The sequence below is a fragment of the Brassica napus genome, chromosome C1, assembly GCF_020379485.1.
Source record: "Brassica napus cultivar Da-Ae chromosome C1, Da-Ae, whole genome shotgun sequence".
In the NCBI taxonomy this organism is placed as follows: domain Eukaryota; kingdom Viridiplantae; phylum Streptophyta; class Magnoliopsida; order Brassicales; family Brassicaceae; genus Brassica; species Brassica napus.
The window spans coordinates 47,436,924-47,461,306 of NC_063444.1; the positions used below are offsets into that span (position 1 = coordinate 47,436,924).

At 34.2% G+C, this 24,383-nt stretch overlaps 5 protein-coding genes and 2 long non-coding RNA genes across 12 annotated transcripts; 4 read left to right on the forward strand and 3 right to left on the reverse strand.

Annotated features, from left to right (window-relative positions):
* Positions 1–2,061: 2,061 nt before the first annotated feature.
* Positions 2,062–2,917, reverse strand: LOC125580335 (protein DOWN-REGULATED IN DIF1 11-like). Its single transcript, XM_048744682.1, has one exon. The coding sequence runs from the start codon at positions 2,865–2,867 to the stop codon at positions 2,373–2,375; it is 495 nt and encodes a 164-aa protein (XP_048600639.1). The 5' UTR covers positions 2,868–2,917; the 3' UTR covers positions 2,062–2,372.
* A 1,196-nt stretch (positions 2,918–4,113) lies between these two features.
* On the forward strand, positions 4,114–5,330 carry LOC106417546 (cilia- and flagella-associated protein 20-like). Its single transcript, XM_013858335.3, has 5 exons — positions 4,114–4,243; positions 4,340–4,371; positions 4,444–4,685; positions 4,775–5,011; positions 5,086–5,330. Exons 1-5 carry the CDS (start codon positions 4,191–4,193, stop codon positions 5,092–5,094), a joined length of 573 nt encoding a protein of 190 aa, XP_013713789.2. The 5' UTR covers positions 4,114–4,190; the 3' UTR covers positions 5,095–5,330.
* A 988-nt stretch (positions 5,331–6,318) lies between these two features.
* LOC106418453 lies at positions 6,319–13,540 on the reverse strand. 2 transcript variants are annotated; one of them, XR_001283671.3, is made up of 4 exons: positions 13,229–13,524; positions 12,167–12,587; positions 11,952–12,098; positions 6,319–6,723 (listed from the first exon to the last, which is right to left on the reverse strand). It is a non-coding gene; the product is annotated as an uncharacterized LOC106418453 (long non-coding RNA). The 2 variants fall into 2 exon arrangements; XR_007318082.1 differs by having other exon boundaries at positions 11,952–12,587; positions 13,229–13,540.
* On the forward strand, positions 11,831–12,363 carry LOC106418452. Its single transcript, XR_001283670.3, has 2 exons — positions 11,831–12,106; positions 12,192–12,363. It is a non-coding gene; the product is annotated as an uncharacterized LOC106418452 (long non-coding RNA).
* A 153-nt stretch (positions 13,541–13,693) lies between the features above and the next one.
* Positions 13,694–19,015, forward strand: LOC106418451 (retinoblastoma-related protein 1-like). 2 transcript variants are annotated; one of them, XM_013859165.3, is made up of 18 exons: positions 13,694–13,915; positions 14,195–14,294; positions 14,387–14,491; positions 14,571–14,716; positions 14,793–14,889; positions 14,984–15,030; positions 15,255–15,447; positions 15,528–15,594; positions 15,665–15,844; positions 15,925–16,965; positions 17,043–17,205; positions 17,324–17,396; positions 17,525–17,701; positions 17,790–17,909; positions 18,008–18,140; positions 18,204–18,316; positions 18,394–18,509; positions 18,594–19,015. In XM_013859165.3, the coding sequence occupies exons 2-18, from the start codon at positions 14,211–14,213 to the stop codon at positions 18,790–18,792; spliced, it is 3,054 nt and encodes a 1,017-aa protein (XP_013714619.1). In that variant the 5' UTR covers positions 13,694–13,915; positions 14,195–14,210; the 3' UTR covers positions 18,793–19,015. The 2 variants fall into 2 exon arrangements, with proteins under 2 accessions (XP_013714619.1, XP_013714620.1); XM_013859166.3 differs by having other exon boundaries at positions 13,696–13,915; positions 18,597–19,015.
* Positions 19,016–19,336: 321 nt separating this feature from the next.
* Positions 19,337–20,763, forward strand: LOC106418555 (NADH dehydrogenase [ubiquinone] 1 alpha subcomplex subunit 6). The gene is made up of 2 exons (XM_013859282.3): positions 19,337–19,689; positions 20,367–20,763. Exons 1-2 carry the CDS (start codon positions 19,471–19,473, stop codon positions 20,547–20,549), a joined length of 402 nt encoding a protein of 133 aa, XP_013714736.1. The 5' UTR covers positions 19,337–19,470; the 3' UTR covers positions 20,550–20,763.
* On the reverse strand, positions 20,722–23,746 carry LOC106418554 (transcription factor TGA6). Of its 4 annotated transcripts, XM_013859279.3 has the most exons (9): positions 23,543–23,650; positions 23,235–23,292; positions 22,970–23,138; positions 22,809–22,880; positions 22,654–22,713; positions 22,491–22,568; positions 22,135–22,186; positions 21,583–21,854; positions 20,722–21,490 (listed from the first exon to the last, which is right to left on the reverse strand). In XM_013859279.3, the coding sequence occupies exons 3-9, from the start codon at positions 23,045–23,047 to the stop codon at positions 21,098–21,100; spliced, it is 1,005 nt and encodes a 334-aa protein (XP_013714733.1). In that variant the 5' UTR covers positions 23,048–23,138; positions 23,235–23,292; positions 23,543–23,650; the 3' UTR covers positions 20,722–21,097. The 4 variants fall into 4 exon arrangements, with proteins under 4 accessions (XP_013714733.1, XP_013714734.1, XP_013714732.1 ...); XM_013859280.3 differs by lacking the exon at positions 23,235–23,292 and having other exon boundaries at positions 22,973–23,138; positions 23,543–23,746; XM_013859278.3 differs by lacking the exon at positions 23,235–23,292 and having other exon boundaries at positions 23,543–23,746.
* Positions 23,747–24,383: the final 637 nt, after the last annotated feature.

Consider the following 24,383-nt stretch of genomic DNA (forward strand, 5'->3'; position numbering starts at 1 on the left):
GTTCCATCCACCCCACATACCATTAGATGTTTATGTTTATATGAGTTCATACTGGTTATAGTTGTATAGAGCTTCTGAATTGTTGAAACACAAGGCTCTTTTTCATATAATGAGAGTTACCTTCTTTTTTTCCTTTCATATATAGTTATCTCAGTTAAAATTTCTTTGTTTTACTAGGTTGTCAAACAACATAATTTATTTGAGTTACAAAGAAAAAAATGTACGATTTTGTTTAACAAGATTCATGTGCAATTATGTTTGACCGCATTAGAGTTAAGAAGAACGAATTGGCTGATGAAAATTTGATTTGATTTTATATAGATATAATAGTATAACAAACCATTATTTTATAATACATCATATAATATGATAAAGGTTCAATCAAGATAACCCAATCGCGTCATGGTGAGATGATGAAGGACTTTCAACTTCAGCAGAACATCTATCCCAGAACGAGCATTTGCAGATTTTGTGCTCTGCAATTTCAGAGTCCATCGAGTCGCATAGACAACACTTACGTCGAACTTGAACATAATCAGAGTTCTTCAAAGGCGTAGAACATCCATCTCTATTGAACTCAGCCAAATCACACCTCAAAAACAGAACTATTTTCAGAGTAAAATAGTAGCAGAATTAGAAACCGAAATCTGATTCATGAATCAACAAACTTCTTAATAAAATTAGAGGAAGAATCTATGAAACTAGAGAAAGGAAAAAAAAAATCAGAAATGGAGGATACAGAGAAGGAGACAAGACGTCGTCTTGAGTTTTTATTTTTATTTTTTCCAAATAATAAAAAGTTTAAGATATATTAAAAATATATTGTATAGATACTCTATAGATTTTATTTTTATTTTTTAACTGTTACATTAAATATAAAATAAATTAGGAATTGAGAAATATTAAGATCGGACAATTTGGTAAATTTTTATATACATAAGTATATTTTTCCAAAAACTTTTTTCTCCAAATTTTCCCTTGTGTAAATCAAATATATTTACAAAATAAAATAATTTACATATAAATTGAAGTGATCTGTTGATTATATACGTGCCCATTAATCTATCTAACCCATGTTCAGCCCTCTAAAATATCAATTTCGATATCCACGGATATTAGAAGCAAGACCGTCAGCTAATATAGCCATAAATGAACCGAACCGGTCCATTTTGGGCCGGATCTAGTCCGGGTAAACAGTTCCGATTAAAAGTCCCAGCCCTGATCAAGGTGAAGCCTTAGTATTCTCTTAACGCAAAGGGTAACACATGTCTTAATGGGCCGCGTCCCAAGCCTTAAAATGATTAATACAGTAGCACCGTCTCTCTCATAACGCATTGAGAATTCTATTTCAACGAGCTTCTTCCCTCTGGGAGTCGGGGAACAAAGAAGAGATGTTCAAGAACACGTTTCAGTCTGGGTTACCAAAAATAATACGCTTTGTTTATAGGGCTACATGAATCTTAATTGTACTGTATATTCTTGTTCGGGAACCAAGTGTCTTTTTTTTGCGGGTTAAGCTTGGTTATCTTTGTGGATATATAATTTGTAACTCCGTTGGAGATAAGTAACAAGAACATAAACAATCATGAAATCTTTTTCTCTTGGGAACATTGATCTTTCTAAGTTTATGTTTATCTGAGTTCATGCTAGTTATAGTGAATAAATACATGTGTTTGATTCCTTCGGGAAGTGAAGAAGCACAATATGATATCCTAGACTCTTCTTCTTTGTCTTCTTTGTTACTCGTCCTGATACCCAACAAACCTTATCCATTGAAACCATCTTAATCAAAACATGTCTCTGCATTTTCAGGGGAGTTCATCTTCTGTTCACTCCACTTTTCTTTGGTACTTACCCCTTTCATATGATGGCGTCAAAATAGTGATCATCTCATCTAAGATGACCTGAAAATACAAAGAGATTATATGTTTTGTGGAAAAACATTGTAAAAGAGCTTACATAATTAATTCACAAATCGTTATCAAGAATTTTCAAACTAGATCCTAGCTAGGATCATAAAAATGAGATCAGCTTTTGTTTTGAAGAAAAATGAAACTTACCTATTGGTTTTTTTCCTATATCGTTCTCTCACATTTTATTTGTTCTTATAAATCTACTTGATTCTCAAACAACATAATTTATTCGAGGAACAAAGAAAGAAATATACGATTTTGTTTAACAAGATTCATGTACAATTAGATTTTATATTTGATAAACTCAAAACTATGCTAAACAAACACTTTCTAGGATAACCCATGATTAAAATTAGGAGAACGAATATTCTGATGAAACTTTGATTTCAATTTATATAGATAAAATAGTATAACAAACCATTATTTCAAAATACATCATACAATATAACAAATGTTCAATCAAGATAACTCATTCGTGTCATCATGAGATGATGAAGGACTTTCAACTTCAGCAGAACATCTATTCCAAACCTTGATGATTTTGAAAGAAACTTGATAGGCAAAGCGTTTGAGTTGATACAATCGAAACATAAACTTTCTAATCTCCATGTAGCATTCTTTTCCAGCTTTTACTACCTTTTGGCAACATTCTCTGGAAATGGGTTTATTCGTAAGAATCTCTTTAAGAACATCTACATTACATTTCACAGTACCACTAGGCCCCATATTTTTCCCGCAAGTTTCGAGATACGTTATGTATTTTGATGGGAGGTTCTCTAGCATATAATTATTGTAATCTTGTGAAGCCGGAGATATCGCATCTAATGTATCAAACTCGCGACCGGGATTGACCAGTGGTTCATCGTCAGTATCTTCTTGGCCCAAATTTGGATACGCAGATGATACCAAAGTGGTGATAAAGAAAAATGCCGTGAAAATTGTCTTAGTCTCCATTCTGTATGATTACTTTTTAACTTCTTCTCTGGATTGTTTTGTTTTTTTTTTCTATTACCATGATTTATAAGTGTATCTATATATAGCAATCAAGTGGTTTTGAATGTTATTGATTTGTATTAATTAAAAATAACATTTTTAGTTGTTTTGCAACAACATAATTTCTTTATCAATTTAGTTAGCTCTAAGAGTAACATTTTTAAATTGATTTCTATGTTTCAGGCATTGATTGTTAATTAAATAATCAGTATGTTTCATGTGTGTTTAAATTTTTTGCATACAAATTAAGAAAATTAGTAATTTTTGGTTTTATTCTTACAAAATAGTATACTTTGTTTGAATTTATTGACTAATGAACCAAAAATGAGAGCAAATTAAAAATTCCTTTTAAATATGTATGAAAATGTATAACGACATTTATAATGAAAACATTTTTTTAAAAAAAATTACATTTAATATGAAACATAGGGAGTGATATTTCACTAAATTAAAAAAAAATTAACTAATGAAAACTTGAATCTATGTTTATTGAAATAATTACATGGTCAAATAGTTTTCATAAAATCGAGTTTTGCCGCCCAAACTGTAAAAACGAGTATTTCCCCAAAAAACCACAAAACCGATCTTTTCTGCCAAAACCGCAAACCGAGTTTTTCCGCCAAAACCGCAAAATCGAGTTTTCCACCAAAACCGCAAAATTTGACTTTCGATTTTAGCAATTTTTGTGGAAAAACTAGATTTTTGAATTTTTGGCAAAAAAAACTCTATTTTTTAGTTTTGGCGAAAAAACTTAATTTTTTTTTATTTTTGAGGGAAAACTCAATTTTCTTGATTTGTACAATAAACTCAAATTTGTGATTTTTTGCGAAAAAAATCAATTTTAGGTTTTTGAGGAAAAAACTTGATTTTGATGATCAACGAATGGAGAAGATAATCATATCACATATTCGTTTTGCTAATTTGATGCTTAGAACTTAAAAGACAAAAATGAATAAAATAATTTTTTTTATTTAAATAGGATAATCCTGGTACCAGCTCTAACATTTAATTAAAATAAGAATAAAATAGGGATGACTTAAAATAGTACTGAGCTTATATTTAACAAAAAGAGGTTAAGTCCTAGCCCAGGATTTAACATCCCTACAGGAAAAAATGGCATCTGATATCTTAATGGGCTGAAGCCTTAGTATTCTCTCAACTCAAAGGGTAACACATGTGTTAATGGGCCGAGACCCAAGACTTAAAACGATTAATTCATCAGCACCGTCTCTAATTCTGTTTCAACGAGCTTCTTCTTTCTGGGAATCGGAGAAGCAGGAAGAGATGTTCAAGAACACGTTTCAGTCTGGGTTCCTCTCTATTCTGTACAGTCTAGGGTGCGTTTCAGTGTGATTCATTAAAATCTTTTGATATTCTCTAAACCACCATTGATTCTTTTGATATATATGTTTTTTTTTTTTTTTTTTTTGCAGAAGTAAGCCTCTTCAGATATGGGACAAAGAAGGTGAACGATTAATTAACTAATCATTAATGTTTTGGGTTTTAGCTAATCATTAATGTTTTGTTTGATTCATAGTTGAGGATGGTCATGTGAAGCGTTGCCATGATGATGACATACAATCCAATGTGCTTGAAGTAGTTGGTTCAAACATCCAGTCTACGTACATTACTTGCCCCGCTGATCTCTCAGCAACTCTTGGTATCAAACTTCCCTTTTTGGTATTGGTAGTGAAGAATATGAAGAAGTATTTCTCATTCGAGGTTCAGATTCTTGATGACAAGAATGTGCGTAGGCGTTTCCGAGCTTCTAACTTTCAAGTATGTAACGTCTTTCCCTTGTTTCATTCAGTCTCAGTAGTGTCTATGCATCATTGGTGAAAATATCTGAAGCCTTTTTTTAATTGTAGTCTGTGACTAGAGTGAAGCCATATATATGCACAATGCCATTGAAGATGGATGAGGGGTGGAATCAGATCCAGCTGAACTTGCCTGATCTTACTAGGAGAGCTTACGGGACTAATTACACTGAGACTTTGCGAGTTCAGGTTCATGCTAACTGCCGTCTCAGGCGGATATACTTTGCTGACCGTCTTTATTTAGATGAAGAGCTTCCTCCGGAGTTCAAGCTCTATCTCCCTGTGCAGGTTTGAGTGTCAGTTTATTTCTTCTTGCATTGTTCGTTTTGATACTTATCAATGTTATTTTTGTTTGACTGCAGAAAGCATGAAATGTTGTTCCTAGTGTTTATGCCATTGACATGGTACCACGCAGGAAACATACTTCAAACTATTTCAGATAGACATAGAGCATTTTTACATTATGTGAGAGTTTCAGGTTGACTTGTATCATCCTGGTCTGTGGCATTTACCATACTGTGGAGTAGCTAGTATCTTAACTTTTGCTTAGTTTTTATGTAATGGAATCATATATGCTTAAGATTATCATATCTATGTGGAATTTCAATGATGTGTAAATTTTAATTTATTTGAGAGGAGGAACAATGTCATCAGACCGGGTACACAATTACAGAATGGAATATACTCCAGTTCATTTCATTACATACAGTAGGATAATTTTTATACTGGCCAGTGACCCGCTTAATGCCATCATTCCCTGGAACATCCTCCAAAATCGAATTTCTTCAGTAATGCCGGAAAAACGGAAAGAGACAAAACATAAGTCTATGCAAACTCCAGATGAGAAAGATACTTATTTAATGATTAATATGATGAAAGAAAGAAAAAAAGAGGATGTACAAGAATATATCATCCATCAGTTTGATTCCTTTGAGATCGTCAAGTGAAGAAGCACTGTAGAAAGCCTTTGATCTCTTAGACTTGGAAGGTTGCCACGAATAAGTCAGTTTGGAGGAGCGGCACAAAGCCGATGATCGTAAGCTATGTCCTCCATCACGATGTCGAATGAAACTATCCATGGAATCGTGCGTCGTGTGAAACGTAGATCATCGCCGTTCTTATGCTTCTTCTTCTTCACTCGTTCTCATACCCCACTGGCCACTACAACCATCGTAACCGAAACATTTATCTGTAGTTTCAGGCGAGTTCATGTTCCACCCCACATGCCATTAGATGTTTATGTTTATATGAGTTCGTACTGGTTGTAGTTGTATGGATGCTTCTGAATTGTTGAAACATGATGCTCTTTTTCATATAATGAGAGCTGCCTCTTTTTTTTCCTTCCATATATGGTTTTCTCACTTTTAAATTTTTTTTTATTAGGTTATCTAAGGAAATATACGATTTTGTTTAACAATATTCATGTGCAGTTATGTTTAACCGCATTAGAGTTAAAGAGAATAAATTGGCTCATGAAAATTTGATTTGATTTTATATAGATATAATAGTATAACAACCTTTTATTTTATAATACATCATATGATATATAAGGTTCAATCAAGATAACTCAATCGCGCTATGGTGAGATGACAAAGGAGTTTCAACTTCAGAAGAACATCTATCCCACACCTGATTAGTTCTGAAAGAAACTTGAGAAGCAAAGCGTTTGAATTGATACAATCGAAAAATAAACTTTTGAATTTCCATGTAGCATTCTTTTCCAGTTTTTACTACCTCTACACAACACTCTTTGGAAGCATGTTTATTCGTAAGAATCTCTCTAAGAACATCGTCAATACATTCATCACCACTGGGCCCCATTTTGTCCCCACAGGAATTGAGATACAATAAGTATTTTGGTGGCAGTTTGCCGAGCATGTATATATTGTAATCTTGCGAAGTCGGTGATATCTCTGTCAATGCTTCCATCTCGCGACCGGGATTAACTAGTAGTTCATCGTCAACATCTTTTTGGCTCAAACTTGGACACGCATGTGATACTAAAATAGTGATTGTAAAAAATACCATAAAAATTGTCTTAGTGTCCATTTTGTATGATTACGTTTTAACTTCTTATTTGGATTGTTTTTATTTCTTCTATTCCCATTATTTATCAGTGTGTACATATAGTAATCGATTGGTTTAACTGATATTACTGGTGTTTGTATTAATAAAGTAACGGTTTCTAGTAGTTTTGCAACAACATAGTTCTTTATTACTTCAGTTACCTCTAAATGTAACATTTTTAAATTGACATATGTTTCATGCATTGTTTGTTAAATAAATATTAATAATGTTTCATGTGTATTGCACCCAAATTTAAAACATTAGTAGTTTTTTTTGTTTTATCCTTGTTATTTATATTATTTTGTTTAAAATTATTATTTAATAAACTAAAAATTAGAGTAAAAACTGAAAGTTTATTTTATATGTATCAAAAATTTAAAATCTATCTCTTTAATATTATTTGAGAAGTCAGTTTCTTATGTGCCGCGTTCATGTTAACTCTTACAGTGGTTTATTACACTTACGCCCTTAATAAATTAAAAATATTATTAGTGATTTCTATTTTTTATTATTATTAGTGATTTCCATTAATAACAATTATCTTTTTTTGAAACACTAATAACAATTATCTATGTTTCATTTTTCTTGATAAAACTGTAATTAAATTTTTAATGTAATTTTCCTTTTTTTTAAAACACATAAATAATAAAAAGAAACTTTTTATAAAATATAAACATAGAAATTTATACAAAAACGAATTTAGTTTTTTTATTCTTTATGTTTCCTACAACAAAAATAAAAAATTCAATAACTTTTAAAAATTTATACTTATAAATATATATAAAAATAACTTCACAAAAACTTAAAAATATAATAATTCAGATATATTTTTATAAAAGATAATAATATTTTTATTATAAATATCTTTTGATCTAATAATTAATAAAAAAATAATTTGAAACAACATAAATGATTATTTAATATCTTATTTTTTTCCAAAAATTAGTATATCTTATGATTATTTTAAAACCAAATAAATATGTTATAACGTGAGGCTACAACAATATAAATAGTATTTCTTATTTATCAATATATTTTTGATTGAATGATTAGAATTTTCATAACAAAATTTATTAACACTTCAATTTTTTTAATTTTATGGAAAACAGCATATATCAAATTATACATAATCTTACCAAATATATTTTTCATCCTAAGATAAAAGTAACAAGATGAGCTTATTTTATTTTAATTGTAACAAAAAAAATTGTGATCAGAAAATCGATACAATTCAATATACTAAATTATGAAAAATCAAATCAAACCATTATTAAGATTTAGTGTGTAGTAGTATTTTGTTGTATGAATTTTCAAAATATTACAAGTTATGTTTATTAATGCAATTCTGATTTAATATTTATGTTTCCTATTTTCTAAAACAATATATAGCCATTTATACAAAAACGCCAATATATTTACAAATATAAGAAAATGAACTTAAATACATGAAATTAAGAAAATAATAGTCCAACACAAAAAATATATTTAAAACCATACAAAATATTATATGTGAAATCATATCTATATTATTAAAAGAGAAGTACCATTTGAAAATGTTCCTACATCATTAATTAAACTCCCTATTTTTTTGCTTGTCTTTTTCAGTTGCATTTATGAAATATCCTAAAACGAATAAAACTGCCTAATTTATTACTTGTCTTTTCAGTTACATTAATGAAATATGCTTAAATGAATTTAAACTTCATATTTTATTGTTTGTCTTTTTCAGTTACCTTAATGAAATATCCTTAAATAAATTTGGACATAATGTCACTTAATCAACAAAAAAAACTCATGAGTTATCCTTACGTGCATAATTTTAATAATGGAGATTTTAAAAAACGTGCATCATTAAAATGTTACCCAAAACATACAGCACTAATATATAACATGCATCAATAAAACTAGAATTTGACTCACACAACTGTACGGATATTATTTTCAGTTGATTAAATTAAAAAATATTTATTTATTCAAAAAATATTTAAGAATGACTATGTTTTTAAAAATTATATGGTATTATTTGCTCATAACTCATTTGTCATTTGATAAATTGTTAGAAAGAAAATTTTAGCATAATATAACTCAATTGTCATTTGCTAAATTTATGGTTTTTGTTTATATTTTTTATTATTTAATTATAATATTTTCATTTTATATTTGAAAGATAAATGAATTTTCTTACAAATAATATTTTTGTAAATGTATTTAAAAAAAAAATCAATTAAAATTGTTATTATCATTGAATATCATTATTTTTGACATAATTTGAGTTTTCATTTACATCAAAACTTATCATATTTTAGGATAATCTATATTATAAAAAGAGAAGTACCCATTTGAAAATGTTCTTACTTCATTAATTAAACTCCCTTTTTTTTGCTTGTCTTTTTCAGTTGCATTTATGAAATATCCTAAAACGAATAAAACTGCCAAATTTATTACTTGTCTTTTCAGTTACATTAATGAAATATGTTTAAATGAATTTAAACTTCCTATTTTATTGTTTGTCTTTTTCAGTTAACTTAATGAAATATCCTTAAATAAATTTGGACATAACGTCATTTAATCAACCAAAAAAACTCATGAGTTATCCCTACGTGCATAATTTTAATAATAGAGATTTTTCAAAACGTGCATCATCAAAATGTTACCTAAAACATGCAGCACTAATATATAACATGCATCAACAAAACTAGAATTTGACTCACACAATTATACGGATATTATTTTCAGTTGATTAAATTTAAAAATAATTATTTATTCAAAAAATATTTAAGAATGGCTATGTTTTTAAAAATTATATGATATTATTTGCTCATAACTCATTTGTCATTTGATAAATTGTTAGAAAGAAAAATTTAGCATAATGTAACTCAGTTGTCAGTTGCTAAATTTATGGTTTTTATTTATATTTTTTATTATTTAATTATAATATTTTCATTTTATATTTGAAAGCTAAATGAATTTTATTTCAAACAATATTTTTGTAAATGTATTTTTTTAAAAAATAATCAATTAAAATTGTTATTATCATTGAATATCATTATTTTTGACATAATTTGAGTTTTCGTTTACATCAAAACTTATCATATTTTAGGATAATTTTAATTTTAAATGTAATTTTCATATTTTTCAAACAAATTCTAAAAATATTTTTTAAATATTTTGTTATAATCTTTAAAAAAATATTGAGTTGCATTTCAAATAAAAAGGTAAAGATATTAAAAATATTCTAATTATAATATGTAAAATTTAATATAGTTTTAAGGAAATGGTCAAAAAAAAAATTACACATAAAAAAAATCATGATTTTTTTAACTGGGCGGATCATTATTTATATGATATCGCAAACGAAAGAAAAATTTATGTTTTTACAATTATCTAATTAACTATGTATACTCATTTTTTATATTTTTTTATATGATATCACACATTCGTAAAAGAATAGATAGTTTAAGATGCAAAAAAAAAATTTACTTAATAAATATAATATGAATGAACTTTACAAATACATCATTTAATAAAATAAATAATTAAAAACTGAAAATTCATAACCGCGCTGGCGCGCGGATCAGGATCTAGGATCAGGATCTAGTATCCAATTAAGATGGAAACATAATAATACATAACAAACTGACTTTTCAAATAATATTATAGATATTAGAAATTAACTTAAAAGTTATAAACAAAGAATTTTTTATCAATTTTTTTAATTCAATCATTACGTAAATGTTTGTAACTGTGCATGAACACGTGGAAATCACCTAGTAATATTAAAACATGAAGCCATTTGTGAAGTCTCCTTCTATTTTGTAAGTATTTACAATACACTGCCATTACCATTTAAATTAAAATTATAATTAATGGGAATAATTTTCCAACAGAAAAATCGGCAAGATAATAAATTACTAACAAAAACGATTTTCCTTATATAACTATAACTTTAGATATTACAGATTTTAACACTCCTACATTAATTGGTCAGATATTTTAAAATACAATCAATTCATATCTCAGCATTTAAAATTTCGAAACAAACATAAGCAAAATCTGCATCTTATGATAATTAATTGACGCCTACATTAATTATTTAGCAAACATACCTGAATATTATATATTCATTGGTTTTGACCAATGTTTGAAACCTGATCCGGACACGGACAACTTACCGGTCATCGGGTTACTGGATTGACCGCGGCCGAACCACATATTAATAAATTAAATAATTTTTATATAATAATATATTAGTTATTGAAAAATATAAGAAATGTTTTATGTTTTAAAAACCATTTGGGAAAATACTTAATTTTAGTTTTTTAATTTTAATTTTAATTTTAATTTTTATTTCACATACAAAATATAAAAGATAGACTATTTAACAATTTTGTAACAAGTTAAGAGTTATGACATAGAATAAAAATATATCAAGACTTAAAATCTATAAGTATTTAAATAACTAGTTTGAATAATAAAATTAAACTTTAAATCAAAACTAAGCAAAAGTAAAATATAAAATTATAATAAATTATCGATAACAAAAATAAACTATGTCAAATTACATCAATTAGTTTTGTTAGTAGATTCATAATCCACGTGATCATATTATCTTTTTATTTTTGAAAAAAAACTAAAATCTTATCTTTTTAATTAGAATACAAAATAGATTTTAATAATGTAAGATCCAAGAAAAAATAATTAAAAGTTACGTATTGGTTCAACCAATGGTTCAACCGGTAGCCAGGTTATGGGGTTTAAGAATTTTTGTGGAATTTACCGAGTTTTTAAATAATATATTTTTTCTAAAATCCAAACTGAATTATATACCGGGTCTACTGGTTCGACCGTGGATCTAGGTCGGGTTTCAAAGCACTGGTTTTGACATTCAATAGGTTGGTTAGAAAGTTTTATAAACCACGTTAGTTTACTTTTATAATACTAGCAAATTCTAGATTTCTAGCATTTTAATAAAATAATTAAATTCCACCTGTACGATACAGTTGTTGTTATTACTTATTAGTATTGATGTCTTGTGTTGTGTTGAAGTATTATCTTCTTTTTTTTTGTGGTAGTCTGTGACTAGAGTCTAGAGTGAAGCCATATATATGCACAATGCCATTGAAGATGGATGAGGGGTGGAATCAGATCGAGCTGAACTTACCTGATCTTACTAGGAGAGCTTATGGGACTAATTACGCTGAGACTTTGCGAGTTCAGGTTCATGCTAACTGCAGTCCTAGAAGGATATGCTTTGCTGACCGTCTTTACTCAGACGAAGAGCTCCCTTCGGAGTTCAAGCTCTATCTCCCTGTGCAGGTTTGAATCTCAGAGTTTACTTACTACTATTGTTTTCTTGCATGATTCGTTATACTTTACCTATAATCTTTTTGTTCAACTGCAGAAAGCATGAAAAGTTATTCCGAGTGTTTATTTCTTGTCAGATAGACCTAGAGCATCTACATTAGGTGAGAGTTAGCATCCATGGTATGTGGAATTTGCCATACCTTGAGCAGCTTGTGACTTGATAACTTAAGTTTTGTTAAGTCTATGAAAAAGGATCACGTATGCTTTAAGATTTTCAATGTATCGTTAAGTCTATGAAAAAGGATCATTGGGCCTACACCACCAGGGACTGGAGTTATGAAACCTGCAACTTAAGAAGCTTGAGCAAAATCCACATCTCCAACCAACCGGTATCCTGATTTCCTGCTCGTGTCGCTGACTGCGTTAGTTCCAAACATTGATGTTGCAGCCCCTTGACGTTTATGCCGCTCCTCACTAAGAGTTCCAAACATCCCTGCACACAACAAATCACCTCATTTAATCATGCAGAAGAAACTTTTCATGGTACTTTCCTTTGATAACCAGACGTTGTAACTGAGGCATACAAAAACAAGCATTAGTTACAACAAAAGCTAACCATGGACATCAGGGTCTGAAGTGAGTTCATGAACCTTGCTTATAAGATCAGCTTCACGACACAAACATCTACTGGTAGGTCACACACCATCAGTTCGATACTCAAGACAGATAGTATGCTACTTGATGTAATGCAGGCTGGTCATGATCCAGCAAACAAAGATAATACTAGAGAACAGATTCAACACAAACGTAACGTTTTTGATGAACTTAAAACTGAAATGGAGCTTTACATTTGAGCTTTTTAGCTATTTTCAACAGAAGAATGTGATCATATCTGTGCTTAAAGCTACGCATATAGAACCTAATCATCTTTGTTTCAAAAAAAAAAAAAGAACCTAATCATCTTATGACAATTACAAGAGAACGGAACCTAATCATCTAATGATAATTACAAGAAAACGGAGAATTACGCAGAGTCACATATCAATATCAAGACACTGAGCTTTTAAGAACACAAGATGGTTTCTTTGTGTCCGAAACAGAAACTGACTGTAACTGTAACAATGCGAGTCTTACCTCGCAGTGTTTCTCAGATAGATTGCGAACTTCCTCGGCGATCTCTAACCGGATGGTATGAGCCGTCGATTATCCCCGCGGCGTGATCAGATGGTGACTTCATAAGCTTGTCGGAAAAATATCTGATTATCTGTCTGCTAGTGTCTCCGCTATCCACAATCACGAATTGGACACTCATACCCCTGCAACCAAACATTATCCCAAACGGTGTCGTATAACGCGGGGCCCCGTCGTAACTTACACGAGGCTTTGTCGCGGTCACGAAAACCCAGACGCCGTTTATGGCAAACTCCGTTAGTTTTAACACCGCCGTAACGTAGAATCTTTTTCCCTCTCAACGTTTCACGCAACAGTAAGAACGTTTTGGCGGTAAATTGGGGTCATTAAGGGGTAGGTGTCGAGACATGAATGGTCGATAGTGATCGTATATAATTTGTATACGCAAGTGTATGTATACGCAAGTGTTGTTTTTCCCGCGCTAGATAGATTCCTTTTTTAGGGTTTGCCGCTTAATCATAATCCCCCAATCTAGAGAGAGAGAGTGAGGTGAAGATAGAGTGAGAGATACGAAGATCTTCGTTCTCACTGTTTCTTCGTTTAATTCGTCGATTTTTTAAGAGGAGCTCTTAAAAGTTTGGATCTTTCTGTTCAGCTCAAACCGGCGACGTTTCGGTTTTGGGAGCAAATGTAAGATCTTTACCATTTTGCATATCTATGGATTTTTGAATTTTATTTTTAGGGGGGTTTTGTGTTTAATTTGATGTTTCGCTATTCAATTGCAACTTGTAGAAATTTCTCCTGAAAAAAAAAAATTCAATTTTTATCGATAGGGTTTGGGTAATTTTTGCTTGAATTCAAGAATATGAGTTTAAGACAGGAAGTGTTGTGGTGGAATCGTTTTGTCCGTGTCTTCGTTCCCCTATTGCCCTGAAAAAGTACTGTTTTTTTTTTTTTTCATGTGTTCAGCTGCGTTGTGGAGACGATGGAAGAAGTTCAGCCACCAGTGACTCCACCCATTGACCCTAATGGGAAAAGAAGTGAAGCTACTCTCTTCGACTTATGCGAGGTTTCACTCTTTATCTTTACCAATCTCATTGCATGTATCATGGATTGATGTCACTGAGGTCTGATCCCTAGACTTTACTTTTTTAATTGCAGAAAGTTCTTTCCCTTGAAGGGAGCGTTTGCGATGAAGCTTTGAAGTTGTTTTCAGAAACCAAACGGATCTTGTCAGCAAACATGGCTAACATTGGAAGTGGAACGGTGAATTTTTTTTTTTTCCCTTTCTATTAGTTAAGAGTATGGTTCACTAAGACTGATTCTTTGTGATTCTGATTATTAGCGGGAGGAAGTGGAGAGGTTCTGGTTTGCGTTCATTCTCTATTCAGTGAAGATGCTTCTTACTGTGAGAAAACAAGTGGACGGACAGTCAGTGTCTGGTGATAATGGGTTTAATCTGTGTCAGATCCTGAGGGCTCTGAAGCTAAAGTAATTAATCACCACTTCATCGTTCCTTCTAATACATTTTTTCATAGATAACAAACATTATTTGTTTCTGTTTCAGTATTGTGGATTTTTTCAAAGAATTACCTCAGTTTGTGGTCAAAGCTGGTCCTGTGCTTTGTGAACTTTATGGTGCTGACTGGGAGAACAGACTTCAGGTTTTGCCTAAGCTCTTTTAATATAGTTTTGTCTTAGTCCATCACTGCTTCTTCACTTAACATATGTTACCTTTTGTTAATATTTACTTACTAGGCAAAGGAGTTGCAGGCGAACTTTGTACATCTTAGCCTTCTAAGCAAGTGAGTTTAGCTTCCCTCCTGTGTTCATTTTTCTTGTTCCGTGGCATGATAGTGGGTGTCATAGATACTGTTTTATTACCTGAATCTGAGAAGCAAACTTTCTCACTATGCAATTATCATAAGAAGAGAATGATTTAATTTCAGACTTCTGGTCTTCGTGTGAATAAGCTCTAGTGATTTGTCTTGTATGTATAATGTTTTTTTGGTACCTATCTTGCCAACAGATACTACAAGCGTGGGTACCGGGAGTTCTTCTTGACATACGATGCAAACGCCGAAATGACATCAGCAAACTCTGCTAGTTACTTGCCGGATAGTTACCGTTTTGGATGGTTACTCTTTCTAGCACTCCGAAACCATGCTTTTAGTCGATTTAAAGACCTTGTGACATGCACTAATGGCCTAGTTTCTGTATTGGTTAGTGACTAGCTTTGTACCACTCCCTAGTCTGTTTTACTTGATAAGTTTAGACTAATTTTTCTTCTTGGTATCATCAGGCTATTTTGATCATACACGTTCCTTGTCGGTTTAGAAACTTCAGCATCCAAGACTCCTCACGCTTTGGTAAGTGTTTATTTTCTTCTGCCTCATTGAATATTTATTCGCTAATTCTCATTTCTGTGATGAGTTTCAGTTAAGAAAGGTGACAAAGATGTAGACTTGGTTGCATCACTTTGCAAGATATATGACGCCTCAGAAGATGAGTTGAGGAAAATAATGGAGAAGGCAAATAATCTGATAGAAACAATACTGAAGAAGAAGCCATCTCCAGCATCTGCATGCAAAACTGACACGCTAGATAATATTAACCCAGGTTGGTCTAAAAGAACATTCTTCCTCTCACAAAGTCATGTAAGCCGATTAAACCGTTACCTGATTGTTCTTCATTTTCAGATGGATTGACCTACTTTGAGGATTTACTGGACGAAACATCCATCTCAACTAGCTTGACCACACTAGAAAAAGACTACGATGAAACAGTCTGTAATAAAGGCGAGCTTGATGAGAGGGTGTTCATCAACGAAGAGGATAGCTTACTTGGATCCGGAAGCTTATCTGCAGGAGCTGTAAACATCACCGGCGCTAAGAGGAAAATTGATTCTTTGAGCTCACCCGCGAGGACATTTATAAGTCCGCTCTCTCCTCATAAGTCACCCGCCGCAGCTAAGACAACTGTTACAGCAACACCAGTGAGCACAGCGATGACAACTGCCAAATGGCTCAGAACCGTTATATGTCCGCTTCCGCCAAAGCCTTCTCCTGGTTTGGAGCTTTTCTTGAAATCTTGCGATAGGGATATAACAAACGATGTCACAAGAAGAGCGCATGTGATACTGGAAGCTATTTTTCCGAACAGCTCTCTTGGGGACCAATGCGCAGGCGGGAGCTTGCAGCCTGTTAACCTCATGGACGACATATGGGCGCAGCAGCGAAGATTAGAAGCTGTGAAGCTATACTACAGAGTCCTCGAGGCCATGTGTAAAGCCGAAGCTCAGATTCTGCACGTGAACAACTTGAACTCTTTGCTGACGAACGAGAGGTTCCACAGATGCATGCTGGCTTGCTCGGCAGAGCTGGTTCTGGCTACTCACAAAAGCATAACGATGCTGTTCCCGGCTGTTCTGGAGAGGACTGGGATCACGGCCTTTGATCTCAGCAAGGTGATTGAGAGTTTCATCAGGCATGAGGATTCTCTGCCTAGAGAGCTGAGACGGCATCTCAACTCGCTGGAGGAGCGGCTTCTGGAGAGTATGGTGTGGGAGAGAGGCTCCTCGATGTACAACTCTCTGATCGTCGCCAAGGCACCGCTTGCGTTGGAGATTAACCGGCTTGGATTGCTAGCTGAACCGATGCCGTCTCTTGATGCTATTGCAGCTCTTATTAACTTCTCTGAAGGTTCATCAAATCATGTCCAAAAGCCTGAAGCATGTCCAGGTAATGTAATTTAGTATTTAAATCAAAGCCATTGAAACGCCTTTCTTACCGAAAACTTCAAATTTACTGCCATACAGGACAAAATGGAGATATTAAATCGCCCAAAAGACTGTGTACTGACTACCGCAGCATTCTAGTTGAACGCAGTTCCTTTGCATCACCAGTAAAGGATCGTCTGTTGGCCTTAGGCAACGTTAAATCCAAGACGCTGCCACCTCCGTTGCAGTCTGCATTTGCTACGTACGTCCTGTGTAATTGTGTGTATAAATGGCGAATTAGTCAGCCAAGTTAGTTTGATTTTCCTGAATTTTATGTCTCTGTACTTGCTAAATTTACCTTTTCGGATAATTGTGTACAGTCCCACACGGCCTAACCCAGGAGGCGGAGGAGAAACTTGTGCAGAAACTGGTATCAATATATTCTTCACTAAGGTAGGTCAATGCAATCATTGGTGCTATACATCCTTTACAACTTATAACAAATAGTTTGGTTGGATGTAACTGAAACATAGCACATTAAACGTGATACTGATTATATGTCTTACCTGTCATACCCACAGATTAATAAATTAGCTGCGGTTAGAATCAACGGAATGGTGGAAAGGCTACAACTTTCGCAGCAAATAAGAGAGAGTGTATACCGTCTCTTCCAACGTGTGCTTGCTCAGAGGACTTCTCTTTTGTTTAATCGCCATATTGACCAGATCATTCTCTGTTGCTTTTACGGAGTAGCCAAGGTGAGTTCAACGTCTTAAACTTAAAGTTGTCTTGTTTATATGGTCTTGTATTCGGCTAACATTTTTTTAATGAATCTTCTTCCTCTAGATATCCCAAATGAGCCTGACGTTCAGGGAAATCATATACAACTATAGGAAGCAACCACAGTGCAAGCCACTGGTTTTCCGCAGCGTTTTTGTGGATTCGTCACAGGGTCGCCGTCAAGGGGTATTATACATAACACTCTTAAGCTTTAAGTAGTTGAACAAGTCTTGTGACTCGATGAAGAAAGACTAAAAACTTCTGATAACGACTTTGTGTAACAGAGAGTAGGACCTGATCATGTTGACATCATCACATTCTACAACGATGTATTTATCCCCGCTGTAAAACCGTTGCTGGTGGAGATAGTTCCTGTGAAAAAGGACCAAGCCATGGAGGCCAATACTAATCCTGAAGGTAGTTATAGCTACACGTGAGCTTTTGTCCATGAATGCAGTACCTAAGTTAATTGATTTGCAGGTCATTGTCCTGGATCGCCAAAGGTGTCTGTGTTTCCAAGTGTTCCAGACATGTCCCCTAAGAAAGTATCAGCTGTGCATAATGTTTATGTTTCTCCCCTTAGAGGGTCAAAGGTAAAGAGATTGATCCTAGTACTTTAAACTCTTCTATCAAGATATTAGTTTTTGCTAAACCTTCCATGTGTTTGTAGATGGATGCTCTTATCTCACACAGCTCAAAGAGTTACTACGCTTGTGTTGGAGAGAGCACACATGCTTACCAGAGCCCTTCAAAAGACTTATCTGCCATCAACAACCGCTTGAACAAGTAAGTTTTTTTTTTTAAAAGATCTCTCTCATCAGCTTCTTCTTCCCATATATGCATAAGACCAACAACCCATCTCATTTTTAGCAGCAACAACAGCAGCAACCGCAAGCGGACGCTTAAGTTTGACGTAGAAGCAGGACTGGTTAGCGATTCCATGGTAGGAAACAGTCTATCCCTTCAGAACCAAAACCAAAACGAGACCGATGCTTCAAATCAAAACCAAAATGGAAGTGATGCGTCGTCTTCAGGTGGTGCCCCCTTTAAAACCGAGCCACAAGATTGATAAAGAGTATCAAACAAACGCCAGCTTCTCTTCAGCTATGTACATTATTTTCATATAGAGTTTGTTTTCTACGTTTAGCTTTCTGGTGATCACCTCAGGGCCTCAGGCTATGAGCGGATGGATCTTTTTTTTATTGTTTTTTTCTCACATTAATAAATATGTTATCAACAGTGCATATTATTACTGCTTAACACTTTAATGGATTACTCCTTTTTCTTGAAAATATAATAATTCTATAATGAAGTATCGAAAAACAAAAGGATTAATTTACGTATGAAGTAAACACAGTTTTTACTTATATTGTAGAGTGAAAATATGGGAACATTTTTATTCCAAATTTTATTTCTGGATGAAATATAGTAGAAAGAAAAGCCTTTTCCAAAAAAAAAAAGAAAGAAAAATATAGTAGAAACGTCGTCGTTAACCATTTAGTACTGTTTCGAGATTAAACCGAAAACCAAATGGCTCAATCAGATCAGACTTTAACCAGAGATTAAACCGAAAATTGAAATCATTACGACTGGTTCAATTGGTGAAACGACGTCGTTACGTCGTCTACCATTTCAGATGTTTGTTTTCTCAAATCGATTGAATTCGTTACTCTGTTTCTCCTCTCATGAGTTCTTGGCTCAAGATTTATCGATTTAGCGAGTAAGCAGCAGCGTGTAGAGATCAGAGATGGCGGCACCATTCACGTTGAGGAAGATCGGAGTTCCGCCGAACTCAGCGAACCTGACGGAAGCTCGCCGCCGCGTGTTCGATTTCTTCAGAGCTGCGTGTAGATCCATCCCCACCATCATGGACATTTACAATCTCCAAGACGTCGTCGCGCCTTCTCAGCTCCGCTTCGCAATCTCTGCTCAGATTCGTAACAACGCTCACGTCACCGACCCTAAGGTACTTTCCCCTAATCTCACTCTGATCAATCCCATACCATTTTTTTTTTTTAAATTGGAATCATTTCTTGTTAATTTGATTATTTATTTGATGTTTAGGAGATTGACTTTGCGTTCTATTGCACTGTTGACTTTGTTTAATTGTCATTTGTGTTTGAAAGTTGAAAGCTTTTCCCTTTAGAGTTTTTTAGTGTCATCTGTGTTTGAAAGTTGAAAGCTTTACCTTCGACGTTTAGGGTTTTTGAAAGTAGCTTATGCCATTAGAGACTTAAATCTTCTTGGTAGTGGAATCTTATGGATAATGAAGTGTTGTGTGGATTGGTTTCTCTGAGCAAAAAGGTGGGAGCTTTACTCGTTACTCCCTGCTAAAAGCTTTGCTACCATTTGGTTGCTTCTGTATGTGACATCTACACATTTAATTCTTTGCGTTGGAATCAGAAGTCCATATGCAGCAGAACCTGCTATGACAATATAGTTACTTCGAAGCATAAATGTTTTCTTTCTATTTGTTGCCCTATGTTAAGATTTGCTTGTGTGGCGATTTGTTTGAACTGTGAACCTTAGTTGAAAGCATCTTCTTTGTGTTTGGGTGCATTGATCTCGTGGCCCTCTTTGTTAAGTGCTTTTAGAATGCTATCTGTAGTATTCCTGAAGAAAATGTGTTGATTGCTTCTGCAGGTGATTGATCTTCTTCTATTCAAGGGAATGGAAGAGCTGACTGACATAGTTGATCACGCAAAGCAGCGTCACCACATCATCGGTCAGTACGTGGTGGGCGAAGGGCTCGTGCAGAACACCGGAAGCAAGGATCAAGGGAAGTCTGATTTTCTCAAGAATTTCTACACCAGCAACTACTTTTGAACTGTTGATTGTTTTCTAATGCTACCAAGTCTCTCCAGCACTGTATTTTCGATTCCTTAGGAAGTCTTTCTCTTCCTGAAAATAATTAGTAGTACCTTTCGATTTGTTCGAGTCCTTTTTAAGTTTTATCTGTGGCAGTCTCTGCTGTGCAAATATTGCTATGATTTCAAGATACATAACTCTCAGTTTAAATTGAATTCGTCTGTTTGGCTTATGATCATCATACAATCAAAGTTTCTGAAAGTATCCCATCTTCTGTCATGTTGGTTACTACCACCTTACACTGATAAATCTATTGGCTCTCAATATTCAAACACTATGAACAATCACTCTCTCTAGAAACTACACAACCTTATTGACTAAAGATTACAACACACAACACAATCTCAGGAAACCATTTTCAAATCTGCAGTCTTCTTTCCCAAAATATTGCTTCTGGTAAGAATCTGAGAAGAAGGCCTTTTGCTTTGTGATCTCTTGGAAGGAGTATCCTTTACCGAATTGAGTTTGAAAGATTATGTAAAGAGCTGAGCAAAATGCTTGTGTGTTCACTCTCTTGGCCGGGCAAGCCACAAGGAGCTAAGAGCACGTAGTCGAGATGTATAATCATGTATAGCAAGAAGAGCACGAGCTGACTGACGCGTTGTCAACACTCTAATCATCTGTTGCAGAGTCTGCAGCCTCAAGTTATCAGCCTGTCGGATGAATCCTTCCAAGGTACCTAACTGCCCCATCGCCATTGCCATCTGACCCATATAGCTAGCGACATTATCAGATGAACTTGAACCAAGAGTTCCACTAGATAAAGTATCAGCTAACGACTGCTGTAAACTCTCCATCCCTTGAGACAACGCATCCTCAGCCTGCTGAGACGTCTGCTGCAAGCTATTTAAGCCCATCACCTGTCGTTCCGTCACTGGCTCCAGCTGATTCGCAAGAAGCTGCCGTCAAAAGTTTTGAAACCCATTATTTAAGAGTTTGGTTTTATTTCATCAAAGTAATTCTCTATGGACTTTGTAAAAAGAGCTCAAACCTTGAGAAGTTCGGAAGAACGGAACCCGCCAAGCCACAAGAAACATCTCTCGGCTGGTGTTTTCCACATTCCGGAGAGTAAGTGGAAGACATCGTTCTTGGCTGCGTTGCTCTTGATCCTGAAAAGCTCCTCGTAGTGAGTCATCACTCCGTCCAAAATGATCAGGAGCTCAGCATCGCCTGCGTGAGCGTTCAGAGCAGATCTCAGCTCGTTCATTTGCCTGTTCTTCTCTTCAAGCCATCTTGAATGTTCGGCGTCAAATGCCAAAGCCCCTGCAAAAAAAGATAAATGCACCTTTCAGACCTAAGCCTACACCAACTCTAAACTATATGGAGAATCAGTAACTTTAGTTTCCCATTCAGATGTTCACTGACTCTTGAAACCGTTGCATCTAAATAAACCTTAGCATATTGCCATTATATGACTTAAGAAACCACCAATTCATAAAATCAAATCAAGACACTAGAGAATGGAGTATATGCAACTATCTTTCCTATAAATTACAAGCCAAAAGATCAATATTGAAACTAACTGAGGAAGAAAAGAAAATACCATTTCCACCAGTAGAATGGGCTTGGTCTCCTGAGCTTGAGATGAAAACCCCCTAAAAACGTTAAATTATTTCTATCACATATGCATGCAAAAGTTACACATATAGAGTCATGGCACAGAATCTCATAAGAAGCAGAAAATATTTCTCTTTATTCCTTCAACAGCCGATGATAAAAATTCACATTACTAACAAAACTATCAACGTCCCATAAGTCTGTTTTCCTCCTCTAACTTCAGCTAAACCAAGACTCTACTAACTGATTAACCGTCTGCGGCATTAGGCCTTGGTCTATTCTATATTCCTCATTAAGATTTACTTATCAGAGCCTAACCAAATAAGAAAGAAAAGTGTAAACCTGTTGCCTTGCTCGTTGCAGCTCCTGTTCAAGTTGAGTCAGCTTCAACCGGCTGTTCTCCAGCTGCTGAACATAAGCCTATGGAGGAAAACATGTAACATGTTCAAGGTAGTGGCAAATAAGTACTTTTCTAGAGAAGTTGCAAAAGCAAAGATATATATACCTTCTTCCTCAGTCTGCTTTTCCTTGCCGCCTCTCGATTTTGAGCAAGCCTACGCAGAGTCTATGGATCAAAAAGGAAACAAAACTACGTTATGCATATGCACAAGCACAATATAAACAGATACTTGTTGATCCGCAGAGATGAATATATATCACCTTCTGATCCAACTTATCCTTTGATCCACTGGAATCAGAAGCAACCGCAAGCATCGTTTGCCCTCTATCAGACTGCATGTAATTAACATCAGGAATTAGCATGACATTAAAAAGAAAATAAAAATAATGAAAATGATTTGAGAGCCAGATTACGAGCTAACCCCCAGATCTCTAGGATCTGTGTCGCCATCAGTTGAGACATCAGTCCTTGAACTTGTATCAGCCATCAGTTGAGACATCTTTGTCTTTGAACTACTACTTGAAGCAGTTACTCCCCACTTGTGCAGGCACTACGGTAGGATTTTTTCTAAGCTTGGGATATGAAGTACACTAACAAGAGATCAAGATATCGGTTCAGTAAAACCGGTTTAACTCACACTGCAGTAGCTTAACTACAGACTTGAGTCTCTTAATTAGGAATCAAACCTTAATTAGGAAATAGATTGGGCGGTTCATGTACTTAAATCTACCACAAAAGCGAGAGCTAAGCAATAGAGAAGCAGTTCATCAATAACTCACCACCAAGAATTCAAAAAATCTATTCTTTTTAACATAATTCAGCAGAGGCATGAAATTCAAAACAAAAGCTCTGAAAGTCAACTTCGTCTTAAGTCCCAAGGCAAAGCAAAAGTGAAAAGGGTAAAGCTTTCTAATGACTAAAGCAAAATAAAGAAACGAGGAAACTAAAAAAAAACGTGAGCTAAAAGAGTTTTGAGTTTGAGGAAGAAGCTGACCTTTAAAAAGTTGAAATCTTGTGTCGGAGTAAAAAAGGTTGTCTGAAATCGGATTTTGAAGGAAGAGAGAGCAGAGACACGATCTTTAATTTCAATCTCCGAGACGTCGTTTTGTCTACTAACCCACCACCATCGTCAAATGAACATCGATCAAATTTTACGGAAATTTTGCAAAATAAACCCTGTACTATTCTCATTAGCCGCAAAAGAACTCTATGTTTTCAAATTACAAAACCACCCCCCCAACAGCTGATAAAAACAAATTAATTTTGGCTGTAATCGGCGGCTTTTTTGCTCTTCGCAGTTTGCACGCGACTTTGTCCCTTCTACGTGCATCATCACGTGCGCAAGGAGAAATGAGCAACTGAAATATAAGATTACCGTAAACCCCCTTACCAACTCGGTTTAACTTTCGGTACGATATGGCAATCGATCGGTCTGTACCCTCTTCCTTGCTTTTGAGCCTGAAACCGGATCATGTTCTCTCTTCATCTTACTCTTTATATTTTGCATGTGTATAGCTCTTTGTTCTTCGTTTTGGAGTTCAGTCATTAAGGTTCATAGGAGTTGGTGAGGCTAGACGAAGATCAACTATTCTACTACTACTTTAGTAACAACAAGTTATTAAGTTATGCCCAACGTTACTAGTGGTTTTAAAAAAATAGTATTGTATAAAAGAATGAACCCCTGACACTGACATACTAAAAGTCTAATGGTCATTGTTTAAAATTAAAACTCATGCACAGATGCTAACCTTTTCCACACAAAATATGTTTTAAACAGATAAGATCTTTATCTAGAGAAGGAAAGATTAAACCGGAGCCATAATCGGTTTAGAGAC